Genomic DNA, 20,553 nt, shown 5'->3' on the forward strand with positions numbered 1-20,553 from the left:
CCATTTGCTTCATTAAGCCAGAAAGGAGAGCCACTAGAGTTAGTCTGGTAGCAAGATGAAGTCTTATGTGACATAACAAAGAATAACATAACATAACATAACATAACATAAATGAAATCCTATCATATTTGTCATATTCTATTAGTTATAAATAAGTCACAGGTCCTGTCCACACTCCGGGGGAGTGTATTTTACAAGGACTGAACAGCAAGGGGTGGGTACCATGGGGGCTTCTCCAGTGTCTGTCTGTCACAAGACAGTTCCCAGAAACAATAGCAATGTACTTCCTCTATAACCCATTGGCTAGAGCTGAGCCATACCTTGTTGGAAAATGTAGTCGTTCTTTCTGCATGATTATGTGTCTGTTACAGATGCTTTTATTGTAGAGGAAGGGGAGACTAAATATTGAAAGACAACTAGCAGACTGCCTTTCAATCAGAGATCTTCCAAACAGAAATTTTGTAACAATTAGGTGAGATGAACACAACAGCACCTGGCAATCTCAGAGGTGGTCAAAAGATGTCCTATGATTATAGCTACTAAATTTATTACTATATTTAGTATTATTAATAGAATAGAAACTAAATTTCCTTAAAAAAGAGAACGGTTTGAATAGAAAATTATGTTCACTTCATTTTTACACTAAAATGTAAGTCTTAGGTAATTCAATTATATCTTATAGTTAATACTTTTATTCTTATAAATATGACCAATATGATAATCCCATATTTTTAAAAATATCGTTTACCTACATATGTCTCTGCAAATTTCATAGCATTTTCTCACGTTTTATTCTCAATTCATTCCTCTGAAGGGTCCATTGTTCTCATTTACTAGGTGAGGTGAAGCAATCAGCCCAAAGTTAAGTAACTGGCAGTGACATAACCAGAGCTGGGTCTCAGGTCATGCAGCTCTAAAGTATGTTGTCGAGAAGTTGATTTCATTGAAGAACAAAAATGTGAATATATTAAGCATTTGAACAAATATTTGATGTTGGTCACACTCCAGAAATGTGGCAATATACAGATAATTGATGACTTTCCATTTCGTCTCTCTCTGCTTGCTGTGCTTAATGTAATCCCAACCAACCAACCAAACAAACAAACAAACAAACAAACAAAAAAACTGTTGCCCCCTTAGGATAGATAGGTATAAATAAAAAAATAATTATCTTACCACCCCAAATCCTGTAACCCAGTTTACATTTGTTTTCTTCTGCTGTAAGTACAAAGCTATTACAAGTTTTAGAACTCTAGAGCGTCTCTGCTAACCTTATAGCCCTACCCTGATCAACAATAGAATCTAAATTCACAATTTATATATAATAAAGTCTAAATGTGGGCTTTTCATACATGTGCTTTATCACTTTGAAGTAATATCCTTCTGTTCTTCGTTTGTTGATGGTTTTTATCATGAAAGAGTGCTGAATTCTGTCCATTTTTTTCGAAATCTGTTGAGATGATTATTTGGTTCTATCTTTTATTGTGTCAATGTGTTGTATCACATTTATTGATCTGCATATGTTGGACCATCCTTGCATCCCAGGGATAAATTTTGCTTGTTTGTGGTATATAATCATTTTAATGTGCTGCTGGATTCAATATGTTAGTATTTTGTTGAGGAGTTTTGCATCTCTATTCAATAAGGATATTAAGGATATTAGCTCCTCTATATATATTTAGATAGATAGATAGATAGATAGATAGATAGATAGATAGAGATACAGTTTGTCTCTCTTGATAGATAGACATATCTATCTATCTATCTATCTATCTATCTATCTATCTATTTATCGAGAAATTATTGCCTGGCTTTGGTATCAGGGTAATGCTGACTTTGTGAAGATGTTTAGAAATGTTCCCTCCTCTTAAATTTTTTGAAACAGTTTGAGAAGAATTGGTATTAATGATTTAAATGTTTGATTTAATTCATCAGTGTAGCCATCTGGTCTTGGGATTTCTTTGTTGAGAGATTTATTTCTTATTCAGTCTCCATAGTAGTTATAGGTCTGTTTGGACTTTCTTCATGATTTAGTCTTGGTTAGTTGTCTGTTTCTAGGAATTTATCTATTTTCTCTAGATATTCTAGTTTATTGGCATATAATTGTTTGTAACCATTTCTTGTGATCTCTTTTATTTCTTTGACATCAGTTCTAACGTTTCTTCTTTTATTTTTGCATTTATTATTTGAAAATAGAAGGTGAAGATGTTGAAGAGACTTTACTTCATGCAGTATACATATATAAAAACATGATTCATTCAGGCATTCACTCATACAAAGTCAATCACTTTTCCAATATTCATTTACAGTTTCTTCAAAAACTGAAATGTAATACAGTCATAATATACAATGTAGTCCATCTTGCTTTACAATGAGTAACCATCTTATTTTAGTGCCTCAACACAATGAACTGAAAGTTCTTTTATTTTCAAAAGGGATTTTGAAAAAGTATAATAGTCATAGAAATTCTGTTTCTTCCTTTAGCCTGAGTTACTATGTTGCATAGTAAAAAAAAAAAAAAAATGACAGAGTGCTGTTATGACAAGAGGGAGGTGAAGGCAGTAGTGGGAGCAGTGGCAGTCGTGGGTGGTCCTGGTGGTGGTGATTATGGGCTTATTTAGATATTTCTCTGGAAAGTACAACAGAAGACAAAGTACCACTCTTCGTGCTTCAGCCACACTTCTCTTTTCATTCTGCCAGCTACACAGACATCATGTTTCCAGAAAGCAGTCAGAGAACTTTTGTAGTAATAGTCAATGGCAGCTCTATGTTCCCCTTGACTTCTCTCTAGGATGGGGGATTAGTTTAGGATGTTCTTTCTACTAATTTTTTTTCTGCTAGACACATTGTTTCACTGAATTAGATAAATCTCAATATGGAGGAATCTTTATATATGACTTCAATCAAAACCCTTATTCCAAAATCAAAATAAGATTACACGTAATAAGTTAGAAAGAGTGTCACTTGTATATCTTTGACTCTTTTTTTTTTTCCAGTAAGTTGCACTCATTGACAAGTGAGACTTTGAGAAAGTAATTGAGTATAGTTGTTCCAGAAAAAGTGGGCATTCACCTAGTCTGTCAATGTCATTGAATCAACCCTAGGGAATAGTATCACAGAGAGTCTGAATATGAGTGAAAATAGATTTTCCAGCTTTGGATATCTTGATTCTTACTGACTCATTTATGCAGAGCTTGCTAATGAAGCATGAAGCTTTGGAAAACGACTTTGCTGTCCATGAGACCCGAGTTCAAAATGTGTGTGCACAAGGAGAAGATATCCTAAATAAGGTGAGCTAGTTCAGGAATTCCAGCTCAAACTTCCGTTCTCCAAAAAGGACTGGCCCAAATATAGAAATGCTAAGATTATATGCAGAGAGCAGTGCTAAGATCATATGCAGAACTTTAACAATCTCTTCTAAACTGCCTTTTGTTGTTGGTGTGGTTAGCAAATAATTATCTACTCAATTGCTGTAATTTTTTTTTCGAATTCTTATACATACATATTTCAGTTTTCCTTAAATCTTTTGTTGACATTTTGTTGTCCTATGCAGAACATGGTGTTTATAAAAGTCTTATCACTATCTTTGGCCATAGAATATTATAAAAATTTGAAGAAATTGCTTTCTAAGCCTCTAAGAGGAAAACAACACTGAAACCTCTTTTAAATTTGAGAATCATTTCTTTGTTTAAATGTAGTTTTTAATAAATCCTCATTGATCTAACTGCTACAAAAAGACCATTAAACAGAGATGACTCCCTACCTCCTAGAAACTTACACTAACTAAGAAGGTCATACTTACACAGATAACCATGAGAAGATCATCCAAATGTTGGAATGGAAATGACCTTCTTGGACATGAATGAATAATAAAATAATTACACTAGGCCAGAGGACTGTGGTTATATATTTGAAATGAGAGAGATGAGTGCTTTCTATTGGTACTAAAAGATTCACATTCCTGACCCTGCACATTCATAAATATATTTGTCTCTCCCCTTCTCACAGGTGTTGCAGGAGGAAAGTCAGAACAAAGAGATTTCTTCCAAGATAGAGGCTCTGAATGAAAAGACCCCTTCTCTGGCCAAGGCAATAGCTGCTTGGAAGTTGCAATTGAAAGATGATTATGACTTTCAGGAATTCAACTGGAAGGCTGATGTGGTAGAGGCTTGGATAGGTATGATGTGTCAGGTCCAGGGTCGTTGGGTTTGAGAATTCCTAATAAATCCCATGTATAGAATGGTCTCTGGACCTTTTACCATATGAAAGGAGGTGTTTCCATCACTACTCATTCTTATCCTTTCTGGACAGAATTACACTCACATTTGTGCACACACACATACACAAACACACAAAAATTGAGAAAGAGATAGATATGATGATGCCGTAATTATGTACCATAATCCATAGAACGCGTTTTTGGGGAATGGGAGATTTTGTGTGTGATATTCAGAAAGGGAAAGCCATAGCAAAATGTTCTAAGAAATAATCTACAATGTTTGTTTGATTTACTTACAATTCATATCTAATGTATGATTTTTCTCTCTTTTTTTTTTTTCTATGAAGTACTCAAAAGCTCTCATGACTCTAGCTCTGTTTTATTAAGTTTTATCCTGCCTAAGTAGAAAAACGATCCATTGGTCCCACTGCTCACATATTCCAATGAATCATCAACTTTGAGAGTCAAGAAGCTTTCTTGTTGTGTATTGTAAATATTTCTTTTCTGCTTACCAGGACTCAAACAAGACCAAATGTCTTTCTCTTATTAATTATTTTTGCCTTTTAGCTGATAAGGAAACAAGCCTAAAGACCAATGGTAATGGTGCAGACCTTGGTGACTTCCTCACTCTCCTGGCAAAACAGGTGAGATTGATAGATGTTAGGTAAGCCTAAGACCTGTTTCACACAGAAGCTCATCCTCCATGATTACTTCTGAATTGTGGGATTTTATTGTCTGTAGCCTCTGTAAGATTTTCCCTTCTTAATATTTATAATTTCCTAATTATTATTTTTTTCCCTCTCTCTCATGAATCTTGCTACTGGGTTTTCATTATTTTTGTTTTTTAGAGAACCAACATTCAGCTTTTTAATTTTTCTCTGGGTTTTCTTTGTGTGTGTATTCTATTCCATTAAAAGCTTTTTATATTATTATGTTTTTTTACTTTATTTGGGATTACTTTAATGTTTTCTTTTAATTTCTTGAGATGTACAATTAGATTATCAAAATTTTAGCCTTTCATCTTTTCTAACGTATCGATTTTAAATATATAAGTTTTTCCCAAAGCAAAGTTTTAGTCGCATTCTGCAAATTTTGTCATTTCTTTTATCATTCAGTTAATTTTTTTTGAAATTTCTTATTTGGTTTATTCTATTATCTATTTATTATTTGGTAGTGTATTATTTAATTTCAAATATTTGGGACTTTTCTCATTATATTTTTGACATTTATATCTAGTTTAATTCCACTGTATTTTAAAAATATATTCTATATTTTTCAGAAACTTGATTTATATCTAGTAACAGTCTATTTTGTTGTATATTGTAAGTACGTTTCAAAAGAATGTGTATTTTGCAGTGGTTTATATTACCAACCAGATTTTCATTTTTAATCATGTTATTTAAATACTTCATTATTTTTATAAATTTTGAGGATAGGCTAAAAGTTGTGTTGACATTTTGAACTGTGAAATCATCTTGATGAACTGATACTTTTAATTATAAAATCTTCCTCTTTCTCTTGAATTACATTTCTTGATTTAAAGTCTACTTTTTCAGATACCAGTACATTGCACTAATATTTTTTTTTTTTTTTTTTTTTTTTTTTTTTTTTAGTATCTGCAGAAATATCTATTTCCACATTTTAGGGCTTTTTAAAACATTTTTGTCTCCATATTCTGTATGTATCTTTTGTAAATATTATATAGTTGGCTATTACTTTACCTAATTTGATAATTTTATGGAAAAAGTGAGTCTGTTTACATTTAAAGTATTATAACTAACTCATGAACTTTGGTTTAAAGCTTTAACTAAACACCCTTTGCCATCCAACCCCCTACTTTTTGGTCAGGGATTGAAATAATCCAGGACACAGTTTCGGTCTCTTTGAAGACTCACTTTTTTTTTTCCCTTTGCCCTGTGGCCTTTCAGGCATTTCAGTGGAAGCCCTTTAACCAGGGCTGCTCCTACCTAATGGGTCCTGAAGTAAGCCCTGTGTCACTACTGAAAATTCTAGTTAGGATTTTACATTTTTAGCTACCATTTCTGCTTGACCTCTAGACTTGTGTGCTATACAGTTTTGGCATCTAAAATGCTTTGAGGGGAAAAGACGACAGAATATTGACTACTTTTCTTCAGTTTCCTTATTATAGCCCCTCAAATTCTGGCTGTCACAGTTCCTCATTATGCCAAATTATGTCTCTTTAACACCATGAGATTTTCAAATGCTCTGAGCAATGCTGACTCCTCACCCTCTAATACTTCAATATATAAGAACTTGTACAGCTTATACTTTAAAGGGAAATGTGGAGAGACTTATTTTGACTTCAGTGATGTTCCTTTCTGTCTGGAATTTTAGTCCCTTGAGTTGTAGTTACCTCTGTTTCATTCTGATTCATTTCAAGCAGCTGACTTTTTGTACCTTTATCTAGCCATTAATAAAGTTGCCCAATTAGACAAGTACAAGCCACTCTATCAAAACTGAAAGGGGAACTTCCTGAATTTTGTGTGATTTTGATATGAATGTTTCTGCAAAAAATGTATTTGTATAATTGGCACATCTAGGAGGTCTTTTGTTAGTGTACTTCCAAGGTCCCTACTAGTGCACTGCTACTAATTAGAACAAAGAATATAATAAGTAATATAAGAAAGTCTTGGAAAGGTGTGTGCTGTAGGAGAGATTTAGTTTTCATTGTGAAAATTTAGAATGTCATATCATACTCCAGTATTTCCTTATATTAATGTATTAGTCCATTCTCATGCTGCTGATGAAGACATACCCAATACTGGGTAATTTATAAAGAATAGAGGTTTAATTGACTCACAGTTCAGAATGGCTGGAGAGGCCTCAGGAAAATTACAATCATGGCAGAAGGGCAAACAAACACTTCCTTCTTCACATGGTGGTAAGAAGGAGAAGTGCCAACCCAAAGGTGGAAAAGCACATTATAAAACCATCAGATCTCTTGAGAACTCACTCACTATCATAAGAAAAGCATGTGGGTAACTGCCCTCATGATTAAATTATCTTCCACTGAGTTCCTCCCATGACATGTGGGGACTATGGGAACTACAATTCAAGATGAGATTTAGGTGGGGACACAGCCAAACCATATCATTCCACCCCTGGCTTCTCCCAAATCTCATGTCATCACATTTAAAAACACAATTATGCCCTTCCTAACAGTCTCCCAAAGTCTTAACTCATTCCAGAATTAACTCAAAAGTCTAAGTCCAAAGTCTCATCTGAAATAAGGTAAGTCCTTTCTGTCCATGAGTCTGTAAAATCAAAAACAAGTTAGTTACTTCCTAAATACAATGAGAGTACAGGCTTTGAGTAAATACACTAATTCCAAATGGGATAAACTGGCCATAACAAAGGGCTAAAGGCCTCATACAAGTCTGAAATCCAATAGGACAGTCATTAAACCTTAAAGTTCCAAAATGATCTCTTTTGACTCCATGTCCCACATCCAGGGCACACTGATGCAAAGGGTGGGCTCCCATGGCCTTGGGCAGCTCCACCCCTGTGACTTTGCAGGGTACAGCCTCCCTCATAGGTGCTTTCATGGGCTGGCATTGAGTGTCTGCAGCTTTTCCAGGTCCATGTTGCAAGCTGTTGGTGGATCTACCATTTTGGAGTCTGGAGGACACTAGGCAGTACCCCAGTGAGGACTCTGTGTGGGGTGGGGGACCTCCAATCCCACTTTTCCCATCTGTGCTGCCCTAGCAGAGGTTCTTCATGAGGACTCTGCCCCTGCAGCAGACTTCTGCCTGGACATGTAAGTGTTTCCGTACATCCTCTGAAATCTACAAAGCTCCCAAACCTCAATTCTTGACTTCTGTGTCCATGGAGGCTCAATGCCACATGGAAGCTGCCAAGGCTTGGGGCTTGCACCCTCTGAAGCCATGGTCTGAGTTGTACCTTGGCCCCTTTTAGCTACGGCTGGAACAGCTGAATGCAGAGCACCAAGTCACTAGGCTGCACAAATCAGGGAGCCCCTGGGCCCAGCCCAGGAAATGATTTTTCCTTACTTAGCTTTCTAGCCAGAGATGGGAGGGGCTGCCTTGAAGGTCTCTGACGTGCCCTGAAGACATTCCTCCCCCGCCACCCTTTGTCTTGGTGATTAACATTCAGTTACTTGTTACTTACGCAAATTTCTGCAGCTGGCTCGAATTTCTCCCCAGTAAATGGGGTTTGCTTTTCTATTGCATCATCAGGCTGCAAAATTTCCAAACTTTTATGTTCTGCTTCCTCTTGCATGCTTTGCTCTTAGAAATTTCTTCTAGGCTCAAGCCTGTAATCCCAGCACTTTGGGAGGCCGAGATGGGTGGATCACGAGGTCAGGAGATCAGACCATCGTGGCTAACACGGTTAAACCCCGTCTCTACTAAAAAATACAAAAAACTAGCTGGGCGAGGTGGCGGGCGCCTGTAGTTCCAGCTACTCAGGAGGCTGAGGCAGGAGAATGGCATAAACCCTGGAGACGGAGCTTGCAGTGAGCTGAGATCTGGCCACTGCACTCCAATCTGGGCGACAGAGCCAGACTCCGTCTCAAAAAAAAAAAAAAGTTTTTCTGCCAGATATGCTAAATAATCTCTCTCAAGTTCAAAGTTCCACAGATCTCTAGGGCAGGGGCAAAATGCTTCCAATCTCTTTGCTACAGCCTAGCAGGAAAGGCCTTTTTTCCAGTTCCCAACAAGTTCCTCATCTCCATCTGAGACCACCACAGCCTGGACTTCATCGTTCATATCACTATGAGCAATTTGGTCAAAGCCATTCAACAAGTCTCCAGGAAGTCCCAAATTTTCCCACATCATCCTATCTTCTGAGCCCTCCATGTCTCTAGGAAGTTCCAAACCTTCACACACGTTTCTGTCTTCCTCTGAGCCCACCAAACTCTTCCAACCTCTACCTGTTACCCAGTTCCAAAGTCACTTCCACATGTTCAGGTATCTTTACAGTAGCACTCCACTCTCTGCTGTACCAATGTACTGTATTAGTCTGTTCTCACACTGCTAATAAAGATATACCCAAGACTGGGTAATTGATAAAGAATAGAGGTTTAATTGACACATTTTAGCACAGCTGGAGAGGCCTCAGGAAACTTATAATCATGGCAGAGGGGGAAACAAACACATCCTTCTTCATAAGGCAGCGGAAAGAAGTGTTGAGCAAAAGGGGAAAAAAACCCTTATAAAACTATCAGATCATGTGAGAACTCACTCACTATCACAAGAACAGCATGAGAGTAACTGCCTGCATGATTCAATTACCTCCCACTGGCTCCCCCCACCACGACATGTCGGGACTATGGGAATACAATTCAAGATGAGATTTGGGTGGGGACACAGTCAAACCAAACCATATCAATTAATTTTATATCTAGCATAAAATCTAACTGTAAAATATACATAAACTGGAGCTTTCAGCCCCAAATGTTTGCTTACATCTCTAAGTTATATTTCCTTTTTCTTAATCATCATCTTATTTCTTGCCTAACCTTATCTATGATTAAAATCTGGTGGAACCCAGATGTGAATGATCCTTGCACCATTTTCCTGTTCATGGCCTCTCTCCTGATGTTTCTCAGGACACTCTGGATGCCAGTTTGCAGAGTTTCCAGCAAGAGAGACTTCCCGAGATCACTGACCTGAAGGATCAATTGATTGCTGCTCAACACAGCCAGTCGAAAGCCATTGAAGAGCGTTATGCCGCCTTGCTGAAGCGCTGGGAGCAGCTGCTGGAAGCCTCGGCAGTCCACAGACAGAAATTGCTGGAGAAACAGCTGCCTCTACAGAAGGTTTAAAAAAATTATGAGGCATAATCAGTTCTCTGTTACCTGTATGTTAGCCATGAAATTCAGAAATAGACCTTGGAAACTCTGTTTGGATAATGCATAAACCTTTTATTGCATTGAAAGATGTCAAGAAGACATTCTTACTGAGCAAAAAGTAGATTGAAAAGAAGCTTAAAAAAATTTTTTTTAGCATGACTGATTAGTTGCATCACTAACTTGAGATGGAAACCAAGCAAATATAGTGGAAGAGGTAGATGGAACAAGAGGATGGGAGGTCTTTGTATGAGGTAGAATTAAAACTGTCAGGCAAAAGTCAAGTTTGTCCCTGTGCTTTTCCTAACCCAAATAAAAGGAGCACTGGACAAGTTGTCATAAAACATGTTCTCACCTTATATCAAGCTTTCCTAGGTTGAAGACCTTGTAAAAAGTCACTTAATATCCCTAAACCTTGATATCCCCATTTAGAAAATAGAGTAGTATCACCATTCTATTCTGCCTTTCTGTTATTACTATTAAAAAAGATAATGAATCAAAAGTGCAATATAGACCCCTAAGTTCCATATAAATATGTAATCAAAATGTTCCCTCAAATGTTGGCTGCTAAGGCATTGGATATTGATCATAAAAATATCAATACTAGAAGGAGGCCAGGCATGGTGGCTCACACTTATAATCCCAGCACTTTGAGAGGCTGAGGAGAGCAGATCACGAGGTTAGGAGATTGAGATCATCCTGGCTAACACCATGAAGCCCCGTCTCTACTAAAAAATACAAAAAATTAGCCGGGCATGGTGGCAGGCGCCTATAGTCCCAGCTACTCAGGAGGCTGAGGTAAGAGAATGGCGTGAACCCAGGAGATGGAGCTTGCAGTGAGCCCAGATTGTGGTCACTATACTCCAGCCTGGGCGACAGAGCAAGACTCCATCTGAAAAAATAAATAAATAAATAAATAAATAAATAAATAAATAAATAAATGGAAATCAGAATGATCAGTGGAATTACTGAGCACTCCTAGACCCTAAGAATCATTGTACTTGGTAGTGAATTAAGTCAAGGAGTTAAGGAATTTAGGAAATAACATAAGAGTAAAAATCAGTTAGATTCTTAATTTCTACACTTTTGAAAAACACAGGCCTACATCAAATAAATCTTAGGTGAAAAATTAAATCAATTAAGTGGGCAATTTTACACATATATGTGCATTCTGCATAGGAAACTCCTTCATATTTTTAATCTTTTTTAAAAAAATGTTTCAAACTGCAAGGAGTTTTATTTTCTGATTACAAAATATTTATAAAGTGTTCATTCAATCTATAATATTATGAAAATGATATGAAATACTTTATAGGTTTCTGTGTCTTTTCCGTGTAGAGGTCATGTTAATTTTCTCTGTATTGATCTATTTTGGCATATAGATTGCTGAAATGAGTACAGAGTCAGATGTAATGGTTTAATACCTTTGAAATGCTCCCTCCATTTGGGCCAGTGTTCTTCTGTTTAATTCTTGTATTTGGGAATGAAAAATTCATTTTTATGTTTGCTCAAGACAAATCTCTTTAGCAGTACAATCTGCTGACCCAAAATCTGTGATGTATTTTAAGTATAAAAGTATTTTTGATCACTTGCTGTTTGAAAAAAATCATGCTTTTTCTGTCATTCAGTAATACAGAAAATTCGGAGCTATTCAGAGCATTTGGATAATGCCAGACAGTAATACAATAATACACATATTTGTGCTAAGGATTCAGGTTAGAGGGTAGAAAATGAGTTCAAGCAGTGGTTTGAAAGGTTTCGGGCATGAAATGAGGCCTGAACAAGGTTTAAAAGGAAGGTAGGAGAATGACCTAGGCTTGTCAAAGAGAAATCAGCTCAGTGTGGTCTACAGAAGCTTGTAGGATAAAAAGATAAAGTAGATAAAGGAGATAACAGATTTTCTTGGTTTGTTTATTTAATCATTATATCATACATTCATTCAATGCCTGGTTTTTTGGTTTTTTTTGTTTTTGTTTTTTTTTTCATGTTTACTTCCTGCCAGGCAGAACTGGAGCATAGACTTTAGAATAAGAAATCATATAACTGGAAACTACCTTTGCTACTTTTGGAATTTTAAAACTGAAATAATTTCAGAAATCATTCGACCTCCCTCATTTGTAAATGATGGAAGATTTAAACAGCTTCACACAATGAGAAAACGCCAGAACCAAGGCTCGTTCCACTAACTCACATGTTCAACCATAAAAGTACACAGTCCCTATTGGTTTTAGCTCTGCCCTTTTAGGTTGCTGGCCCTGCAGATATTTAAAGACAGGCATTATTTTTATCCTCAATCTTCTCTTCTGCTGAGAGGCTTTATCAGGAAAGATGGTAGTGTCTTTTTTTTGCTCTCTGCAGGCTGAGGACCTGTTCATGGAATTTGCACATAAGGCTTCAGCTTTCAACAACTGGTGTGAAAAGACAGAAGAAAATTTGTCAGAGCCTGTGCACTGTGTCTCCCTGAATGAAATTCGGCAGCTGCAGAAAGACCATGAGGACTTCTTAGCCTCCTTGGCTGGGGCTCAAGGAGACTTTAAATGTTTGCTGGAGCTAGACCAGCAGATTAAGGCCTTAGGTGTGCCTTCTAGCCCTTATACGTGGTTAACAGTGGAGGTGCTGGAAAGGACCTGGAAGCACCTATCTGACATCATCGAGGTAACCTGGGACACGGCAGAAATGTCCTTTGGCTACAGTGAACATAACCACTTTATTATCCAAGTAAAGAGACTTTTGAGATAGAAGGAACACTATTAATAATTATACTGGGAGAGCAGGCATGAAACATGACAGTCTAAGAAAAACTGGAAAACATGTTTACAATAGGTATACCCTATGCCCCATAATTTGGGCAGTTTCCTGCTTCTGAGTGTTGAACAATGATTCTGAGAAGCAAACAGAAGCCCCGAGACGTGGTTCTAATGATGAGCTATGAAAAGTTCATGAGGGTTGTACATGTATTCAGAGTTGACATATCCCCCTCATTCAAGGCATTTTCTTTTTTAGATACACCTCCAAAAGTGCCTTGCTACATATGTATTTTTAACTTTTGTCTGTGTATAATCATGTTCATTACTAAAACTATGAAACATAAAATGTGTAATAGAAAACTAACCATAATGTCACCATTTTTAGATAGTAACTGTTGTTTCTAAGGGTAGCAAGCCCTTAAGGCTGCTTTTGTGTTCATTTAAATTAAATTTCCCCCAAAAAAATTACAAAGAGGGGAGGTTTGCCTTTATTACCAGCATACTTATTACAGGACTTGGCCTTAGAGGAGCCTGCAAGTACTTTTGGGAAATACATGAGCTATCTTTACATTTTAGAGGTAACAGAGGTGGACTACATAAAATATGAGCACACAGGCACATATCTCTAGAAGACATGATAGACTTGAGAGAGGAAAGATATGCAGCTGAGCCTACAAACCCATTCTCTTATGGCAAATAAAGGCCTTCAGTGTCAGTCACGTTGTCTGTGATTTGGGGTTTTAGGAACGGGAGCAAGAGCTGCAAAAGGAAGAGGCAAGACAGGTCAAGAACTTTGAGATGTGTCAGGAGTTTGAACAGAATGCCAGTGCCTTCCTTCAGTGGATCCTGGAAACCAGGTGTGCTGTGCTACATCCCAAACCATGACCCTTACACCACCTCCATTTGCCTTAGGGATGAAATATGTATTTGAAGGGAAGAGGAGAGACTCTGACAGCATGTATTCTGCCCTAAAATCACCATATCTTGCCTATGCTTTATATTTGGAGTTGTCTGTTTTCTGAATCAATCCTTGGTAAAACAAGAAATGACAATTTCATCCTTCTGCTTATTTTGTACACTTCTGTATTCTCTCCTTGATACTCTCACCTTTCTTTCTGTTGCCTGTAATTTCAGTCCAAAATAATAACAATTTCTTATGTTTGCATGACACATTGCACTTTACAGAGTACTTCCATATCCATTACCTCACCTAACTGTCAGAGCAACCTTGAAAAGTGTACAGAGCAGATCTTATTAGCTCTGTTTCCAAGTGTGGAAAGTTCAAGTAGATAAATTTACTTGCTCAAGGTCACAAATGTATTTACTGGCACAACCAGAAGCAGAACCTTCTATGAATACCTCCTATGAAGCCATTCTGTTGTGTACCTACTAAAGTTCTAATGAGAATCAAGTGAGATAATTTATGTTAATTGTACTTATTAGTAGCAAACTGTTCTGCACCTGAAGATAACGTACATCACATCTTCTGGGGTAAATGATCTAGAAAAAGGAGACTTAGAAGATGTAATATGTTAGAATACATGGTCAAAGTTGGTAGATGGTATCCAGTAGGTGGGTCAAAACTGTGGTCTTCTGAGAGTTAATGTGGTGGTTTAGACAATTCATAATATATACTTTTCTACATACTCACTGACAATGACAAATGAACAAAAAGAAATCCTATACCATGTCTAAACCATCTGACAGAAAGCAGAGAAGATACAGAACACCCTTCTCTTACTCTTTTCTGGATGACTTCATCACATCCTGGCTGTGTGTGTCCAATACCAAGCATATTCCTTAACATTGGTGCTCCTTGTCCCGAAGCAAGGAGCTTTATGGGAGACTGTTCTTCTCAGATTGGGAGAGGCCTTGGGAACCAGTGGGTGGACAGGTTCATGTTTTGTGGCAACAAAAGATTTAAAATGTTTCATAAATCTGAGGAAATGAGATCGTTAAAGTAATCCATTTTAACATATCATCTCCCTTTTCTCTCATGTGATTCCTGTTCCGGACCTCCATGTCCAGGGCTTACTTTCTGGATGGGTCAGTATTTTATGTTATCATCATGTTTGTTTTATTATATTATTCTGGAAGAATTCATTAAGAAGGACTTAGTGCTGAGGCATCTTCATTCCATTGTAATCTGGTAGTATGGAAATAAAAATGTGGCGTGAGAAGGAAAAGCTCATTATATTTCATTCTACCTTTATACTTCACTAGATGGAATCTTGCCTACATTGCTTAAGTGAATATTTAAGAAGAATAATTAAGAGGGGTACATGAAAGCCTTCTCCTAGTCAGAGAACAACTAGGGAAAGTCTTCCCTTCTCATCAGTCTGGCAAGGTTGTGAAAATTTGGCTCTGTGAAACTTTGCTTCATGGAAGCCACGTAACCTTGAAGAAGTTGAAACAGAGGAGCTTTGAGTTGGTATGAATGTATGAAATATTGACCTGTGATGTGATACATAATGTTTTCCTTTGGTTCTTAACTAGATCATTGCTCAAGGAAACAGGAACTCTGGAATCCCAGCTGGAAGCAAATAAAGTAAGTATTGTTTTTTCATTAGCTGAAGATATTGTCAAAATTATAAAGAGTGTAAAAATAATCACTTAAGGGCAGCCCAGGAGATACTTTTAGGTATGTATCACCTAAAGTCCGTTTTAACCATAGGCCACCACATCATGAATATAAACCTCAGTCTACTTAAATCTCTGAATTTCAATCTCTGCATCTATACAATAGAGTTAGTATCCATTGTAGACTCACTGTTTGCCCTGAAGAAAGAATTTTATGGCAGACTCTGATCTGCCCAGAGTGGGAGAGGCTTTGGGAACAGTAACTGGATGGGTTCATGTTTTGTGGCTACAAAGGATTTAGAATATAATGATGAAGTAAAGGAGCAAATGTAAAAGTGCCTAACACTGGCAAATTTCTGATATTATATGATGTAGTAAGATGATACAACTGAATCTAATCATCTCTTGACAATTGAGCAAAGTAATGGGTTAGAACAGCATTTCTCAACATTTTTTTTACTATCATTCTTGCAGCAGAAAAAAAACTAATTATATTTATTTATTTTTCTAACAAAATAATGAAATACTAAAGAATACAATGTCAGGTAGTTCTGACTGTCATCTCACCTGAGTTAAAGTGAGTTTGTCGAGGTATGATTGATAAAGAATTGCACCTTTAATGTGGACATTTTGATGAGTTTAGACAATTGGATGAGTTTGTGCAAAATAATACCATTGTGTATGTGACCCTTTGTAATCTGGTTTCTGCTTAATTGTTTTCCCTTTCACTTCCTGTTACTGTCTTCCTACTTTATGCGTTAGGTATTAGGAAAACAGTTTTTTCAAGTTCCTTTGCACACACACTTGCCTTTGCCTGAAACACTTAGGCTTTCCTTTGGTCACTTGATGAGTTCCTTTTATTTTATCAAAAAGACAAGAAATAATGGATGCTGGTGAAGATGTAGAGAAAGTGGAAATAGTACAGCCACTATGGAAAACACTATGGAAATTCCTCAAAAAATTAAAAAGAGAAAGACCATATGGTTCAACAATCCCATTATTGGGTATATATCTAAAAGAAGGGAAATTAATATATCAAAGAAATATCTGCACTCCCATGTTTATGACAGGAGATAACAGGGAGACTATTCACAATAGCCAAAATATGGAATCAACCTAAACTGCCCATCAATGGATTAACTGATAAAGAAAATATGGTATACACAATGGAATATTATTTGTCCATTAAAAAATGAAATTCTGATATTTTCAGTAACATGGAAGGAAATGAATGTCATTATAGTAAGTGAAATAAGCCAAGCACAGTAAGTCAAATATTGCATGCTCTCACTCATAAGTGGGAGCTAAATAAAATGGATCTCATGAGGAGAGTATATTGGAGGTTACTAGAGGATAGGAATGGTAGGGGGACACAGAGGAATGAAGAGAGGTTGATTATTGGGTATAAATATACAGTTTGATAGAAGAAATAAGACTAGTAACTGATAGATCAGTAGGGTGACCATAGTTTACAATAATATCTTGTATATTTTAAAATAGCTAGAAGAAAATAATTTGAATGTTTCTAGCATAAAGAAAAGACAAATGTTTAAGGTAATAGACATCCAACATATACTGATTTGATCTTTACAAATTATATGAACATATTAAATTGTCATATATACTCTGAAATATGTACATCTATTATATATAATTAAAACTTAAAAAAAGATGTCAGGCAAATTTGACCTTTGAAGGGTTACAAGCTTTGTCATATCCCAGATTGTTTTCACTGCACTCCACAATCATCAGAATCAATTCACACTTGCCCTCTGTGGGGAGTAATATTCCCTCATTGAGAAAGCATGGGCAAGATCCAGAAATTTGGCATATAACATGTCTGCGTGGCAGGAGCAGCCCATGAACATCATCCCAAGTTGACGAAGGCAGCCCAGGAGTGAACACTGTGGAGCTTAAGTGAGCCTGAGAGCTCAGCCACAATCAATGTTGCAGATAAGTTTCAGTGCAGATCCCTGTGAGCCAATGATGATGCATGGACTCTGGAAACTTTATTTTTCTTTATTGGCTCTCTTGATAGATGACAGATGATAGATAGATAGATAGATAGATGATAGAATATATGGATATAGATGTATGTGTGTGTACGTATAACTACTAACTCTTAGATTTATATATCACCGAATACCAGAATGACAGGTTTTATTCACCCAAACTTCCCATTATTTTATAAATGAGGGCAACAGAAGTGAAGTGATTTTCCTGAGTAGTTCATTTTTTCACAGACAACAAGAATATCCCTGAAAACAAAATCAGCCAGTTATCTCCTCTTTCACCTCTAGGTTTTGAGCTGGTAACCTGGACGACTGACTGTCTCTCTTCTCTGTCGTTTTTCCAGAGAAAACAGAAGGAGATCCAGGCAATGAAGCGTCAACTAACCAAGATTGAGGACCTGGGAGACAACATGGAAGATGCTCTGATCCTTGATATCAAATACAGCACCATTGGATTGGCCCAGCAGTGGGACCAGCTATACCAGCTTGGGCTGCGGATGCAACACAACCTGGAGCAACAGATCCAGGCCAAGTATTGAGGGAATGCGCCAGAGCAGGGAGGGGTGCAGCTGGTGTTAGGTGCTAGGACCTTAACTAAGGGTTAGAGTTTGGTGCACCAGATAAAAGAGTTGCTTCAGAGAACCAACGTTCTGGGTCTTTACTTCCCCACGGAATGACTATTTCTCTTTATACTGAAATCCATCATGAAATAAAAGACAGTGCTCTCCATCCACCTGAGCCTACTCATCACCCATTTGGACAACAACTGACTTTTATACCCAATTTCTCAGAGTTCTTTCACCATCTTATGTGATCTCTTAGGAAACCATTCCCTTTCATAGAATTTTATCTAAAATGTAATGTCTAAAAAGAAACATTTAAAACATGGCCAAATAGAGCAGAAGGGCAGAAACACATTATTTTCTATATAAATTCATCATATCAAAGCAGCTGCAGGTCTCAATAGCATTTTGGCAACATTTTTATCTAGATAAGGATTGGCAAACTTTTTCTGTAAATGGCCTGATAATAAATAATTTAGACTTTGTGAGGCTCATATATTTTCTGCTGTAACTCCTTGACTCTGCTGTTATAGTGAAAAAAGCAGCTATGATAAGTAAATGACCATGGCCATGTTCCAATAAAGCTTTGTATATGGACATTGAAATTTAAATTGCATGTAATTTTCATGTTTCAAAAAATTTTATTCTTTTGATTATCTTCAACCATATGACAATGTAAAAGCTACTCTTGGCTCCTGGACTATACAAAAACAGGTGACAGCCCAGATTTCGCCCATGGGCTATAGTTTGCCAGTTCTTGAACTAGATGACTCAAATAGCAAATTGTCCATTCAAATTTCTCTCTCTTCCATGTGGCTTTGTATTCTTCTACCCTGTGTTTTATATACAGGGTAAATTCATGTTTTTGTTTTTTCTTTCAGGGACACGATAGGTGTGAGTGAAGAGACTCTGAAGGAGTTTAGTACAATCTATAAGTGAGTATAATTTCATAGTTAACTGCTTCTTTGTTTTTCAGACTATTCAGAATGAGGCTACAAATAAGGTTTCTCTCACTCTATGAGGCTTGATGGAATCTTAAATGAAGATCTAGATATGCTCATTAGCTCCAGTCATGGCTTTCTGTGAGATTTTCAGACTTCAAAAAATATGTTTCTTCATTCTCAACATTTTGTGCTTTTCTTTCTATCCATTAGGTTAAAAAAAATGTACAGGACACAGACAGGCTTTCTATTCAGTCCTCCGATAGCTTTATGACAGGTCAATAAAGCTTCAGCTGACACAATAAGACATATTCCTTTCTGTTCTCACTTGGTTTTTCTATTGAGCTTGACAAAAAAACTTTTTTCTTTTTTTACTCTTTAGACACTTTGATGAGAATTTGACAGGGCACTTGACTCACAAAGAGTTCCTGTCCTGCCTGAGAGGACTCAATTACTATTTGCCCATGGTGGAGGAGGATGAACATGAGCCCGAGTTTGAGAAGTTCCTGAATGCTGTGGATCCAGGGAGGTAGGAACAAGACTAGGGGGTCAGACCACAGCAGGGATGGGGGTTTGGAGGGAGAAGCACAGAGAGTAAAATGATCCATAAAACGTGAAATTAACTCATCTGAAAATAGGAAGAAATAGGCAACCATAAATGAATTAGGCAGCTCTTGGTGCCCTTTCAAGATTAGCTCAGCAGTAAATTGTGCTAACTTTAACTCAAGGACTAGCTTTACAATTTCTCCAATTCATGATTTATGTTCAATCTATGAATTTCAGTTGCTTTTATGAATGAGACTAGAGAGAAGAATCCCTTCATGTATGTGAGATTTTAAGGAGACATAGGTGATTCACAGACCAACACATGGGGTTGGGGTTGTTATGTGCTTATGGGAGTGTGTTAGATCATCAAGAGATCAAGTTACTGTTAGGGACTAATTCTTGCTAATACTAAAAACCAAAGAACCAGAAATTATTTGAGGTGCGGATGGAAAATTTCAAAATTCACCGAGAATCAGGCTGAATGACCCATGTTGAAACAGAGTCTGGAGCTTAGTAAACAGTGTATATTTGGCTGTAAAATTGTGATGAAGGGGAGCCAAAATGGAGAGCATAACCCATCTCATCCCAGAAAGCTTAGCTGGAAGAGGCACTTGGAGAATCTGGCTTTCCTCTGTTTCCACAACACTGAATAGGATATAAAAGGGGCCTTCCTTCTCTGCCTTGAGAAGGCTCAGCTCCTGATCCATTTCTCCCACAGGAAGGGCTACGTCTCACTGGAGGACTATACCGCTTTCCTGATTCACAAGGAGTCAGAAAACATCAAGTCCAGCAATGAAATAGAGAATGCTTTCCAAGCCCTGGCGGAGGGCAAGTCATATATTACCAAAGAAGACATGAAGCAGGTCTGATTCTGGTTGCTTCCACTATTACACTGTCATCCTAATTTGAATTTTGGTCATCTCAGGCCCGGTGGCCTACTTTGAAAAAACCCACCCACTTTTTTTTTTTTCAGACCTCCCCTTGCACAAGATGTCATTTGGTTTGATCACCACTTCAATTTGTCTTGACCCAACTCAAAAATGTACTGTGGTTCTCTATTGAATATGAGAGTCCATTCAAAATCTGCAACTCGGTTTTTAAGGATATTTTTTTTT

The 20,553-nt window shown here is 37.1% G+C and overlaps 1 protein-coding gene across 1 annotated transcript in view; it reads left to right on the top strand.

The window, feature by feature from the left end:
• SPTA1 (spectrin alpha, erythrocytic 1) overlaps positions 1 to 20,553 on the top strand; it is a 75,376-nt gene that overhangs the window by 53,529 nt on the left and 1,294 nt on the right. Inside the window, exons 40-51 of the mRNA XM_007976610.3 lie at positions 3,192 to 3,290; positions 4,009 to 4,177; positions 4,787 to 4,863; positions 9,810 to 10,019; positions 12,408 to 12,704; positions 13,541 to 13,653; positions 14,825 to 14,842; positions 15,293 to 15,344; positions 17,733 to 17,920; positions 18,833 to 18,886; positions 19,275 to 19,421; positions 20,157 to 20,301. Of these exons, the coding sequence (XP_007974801.3) occupies positions 3,192 to 3,290; positions 4,009 to 4,177; positions 4,787 to 4,863; positions 9,810 to 10,019; positions 12,408 to 12,704; positions 13,541 to 13,653; positions 14,825 to 14,842; positions 15,293 to 15,344; positions 17,733 to 17,920; positions 18,833 to 18,886; positions 19,275 to 19,421; positions 20,157 to 20,301 (1,569 nt within the window). The remainder of the gene's footprint in view (positions 1 to 3,191; positions 3,291 to 4,008; positions 4,178 to 4,786; positions 4,864 to 9,809; positions 10,020 to 12,407; positions 12,705 to 13,540; positions 13,654 to 14,824; positions 14,843 to 15,292; positions 15,345 to 17,732; positions 17,921 to 18,832; positions 18,887 to 19,274; positions 19,422 to 20,156; positions 20,302 to 20,553) is intronic.

The sequence above is a fragment of the Chlorocebus sabaeus genome, chromosome 20 (assembly GCF_047675955.1).
Source record: "Chlorocebus sabaeus isolate Y175 chromosome 20, mChlSab1.0.hap1, whole genome shotgun sequence".
Classification (NCBI taxonomy): Eukaryota; Metazoa; Chordata; class Mammalia; order Primates; family Cercopithecidae; genus Chlorocebus; species Chlorocebus sabaeus.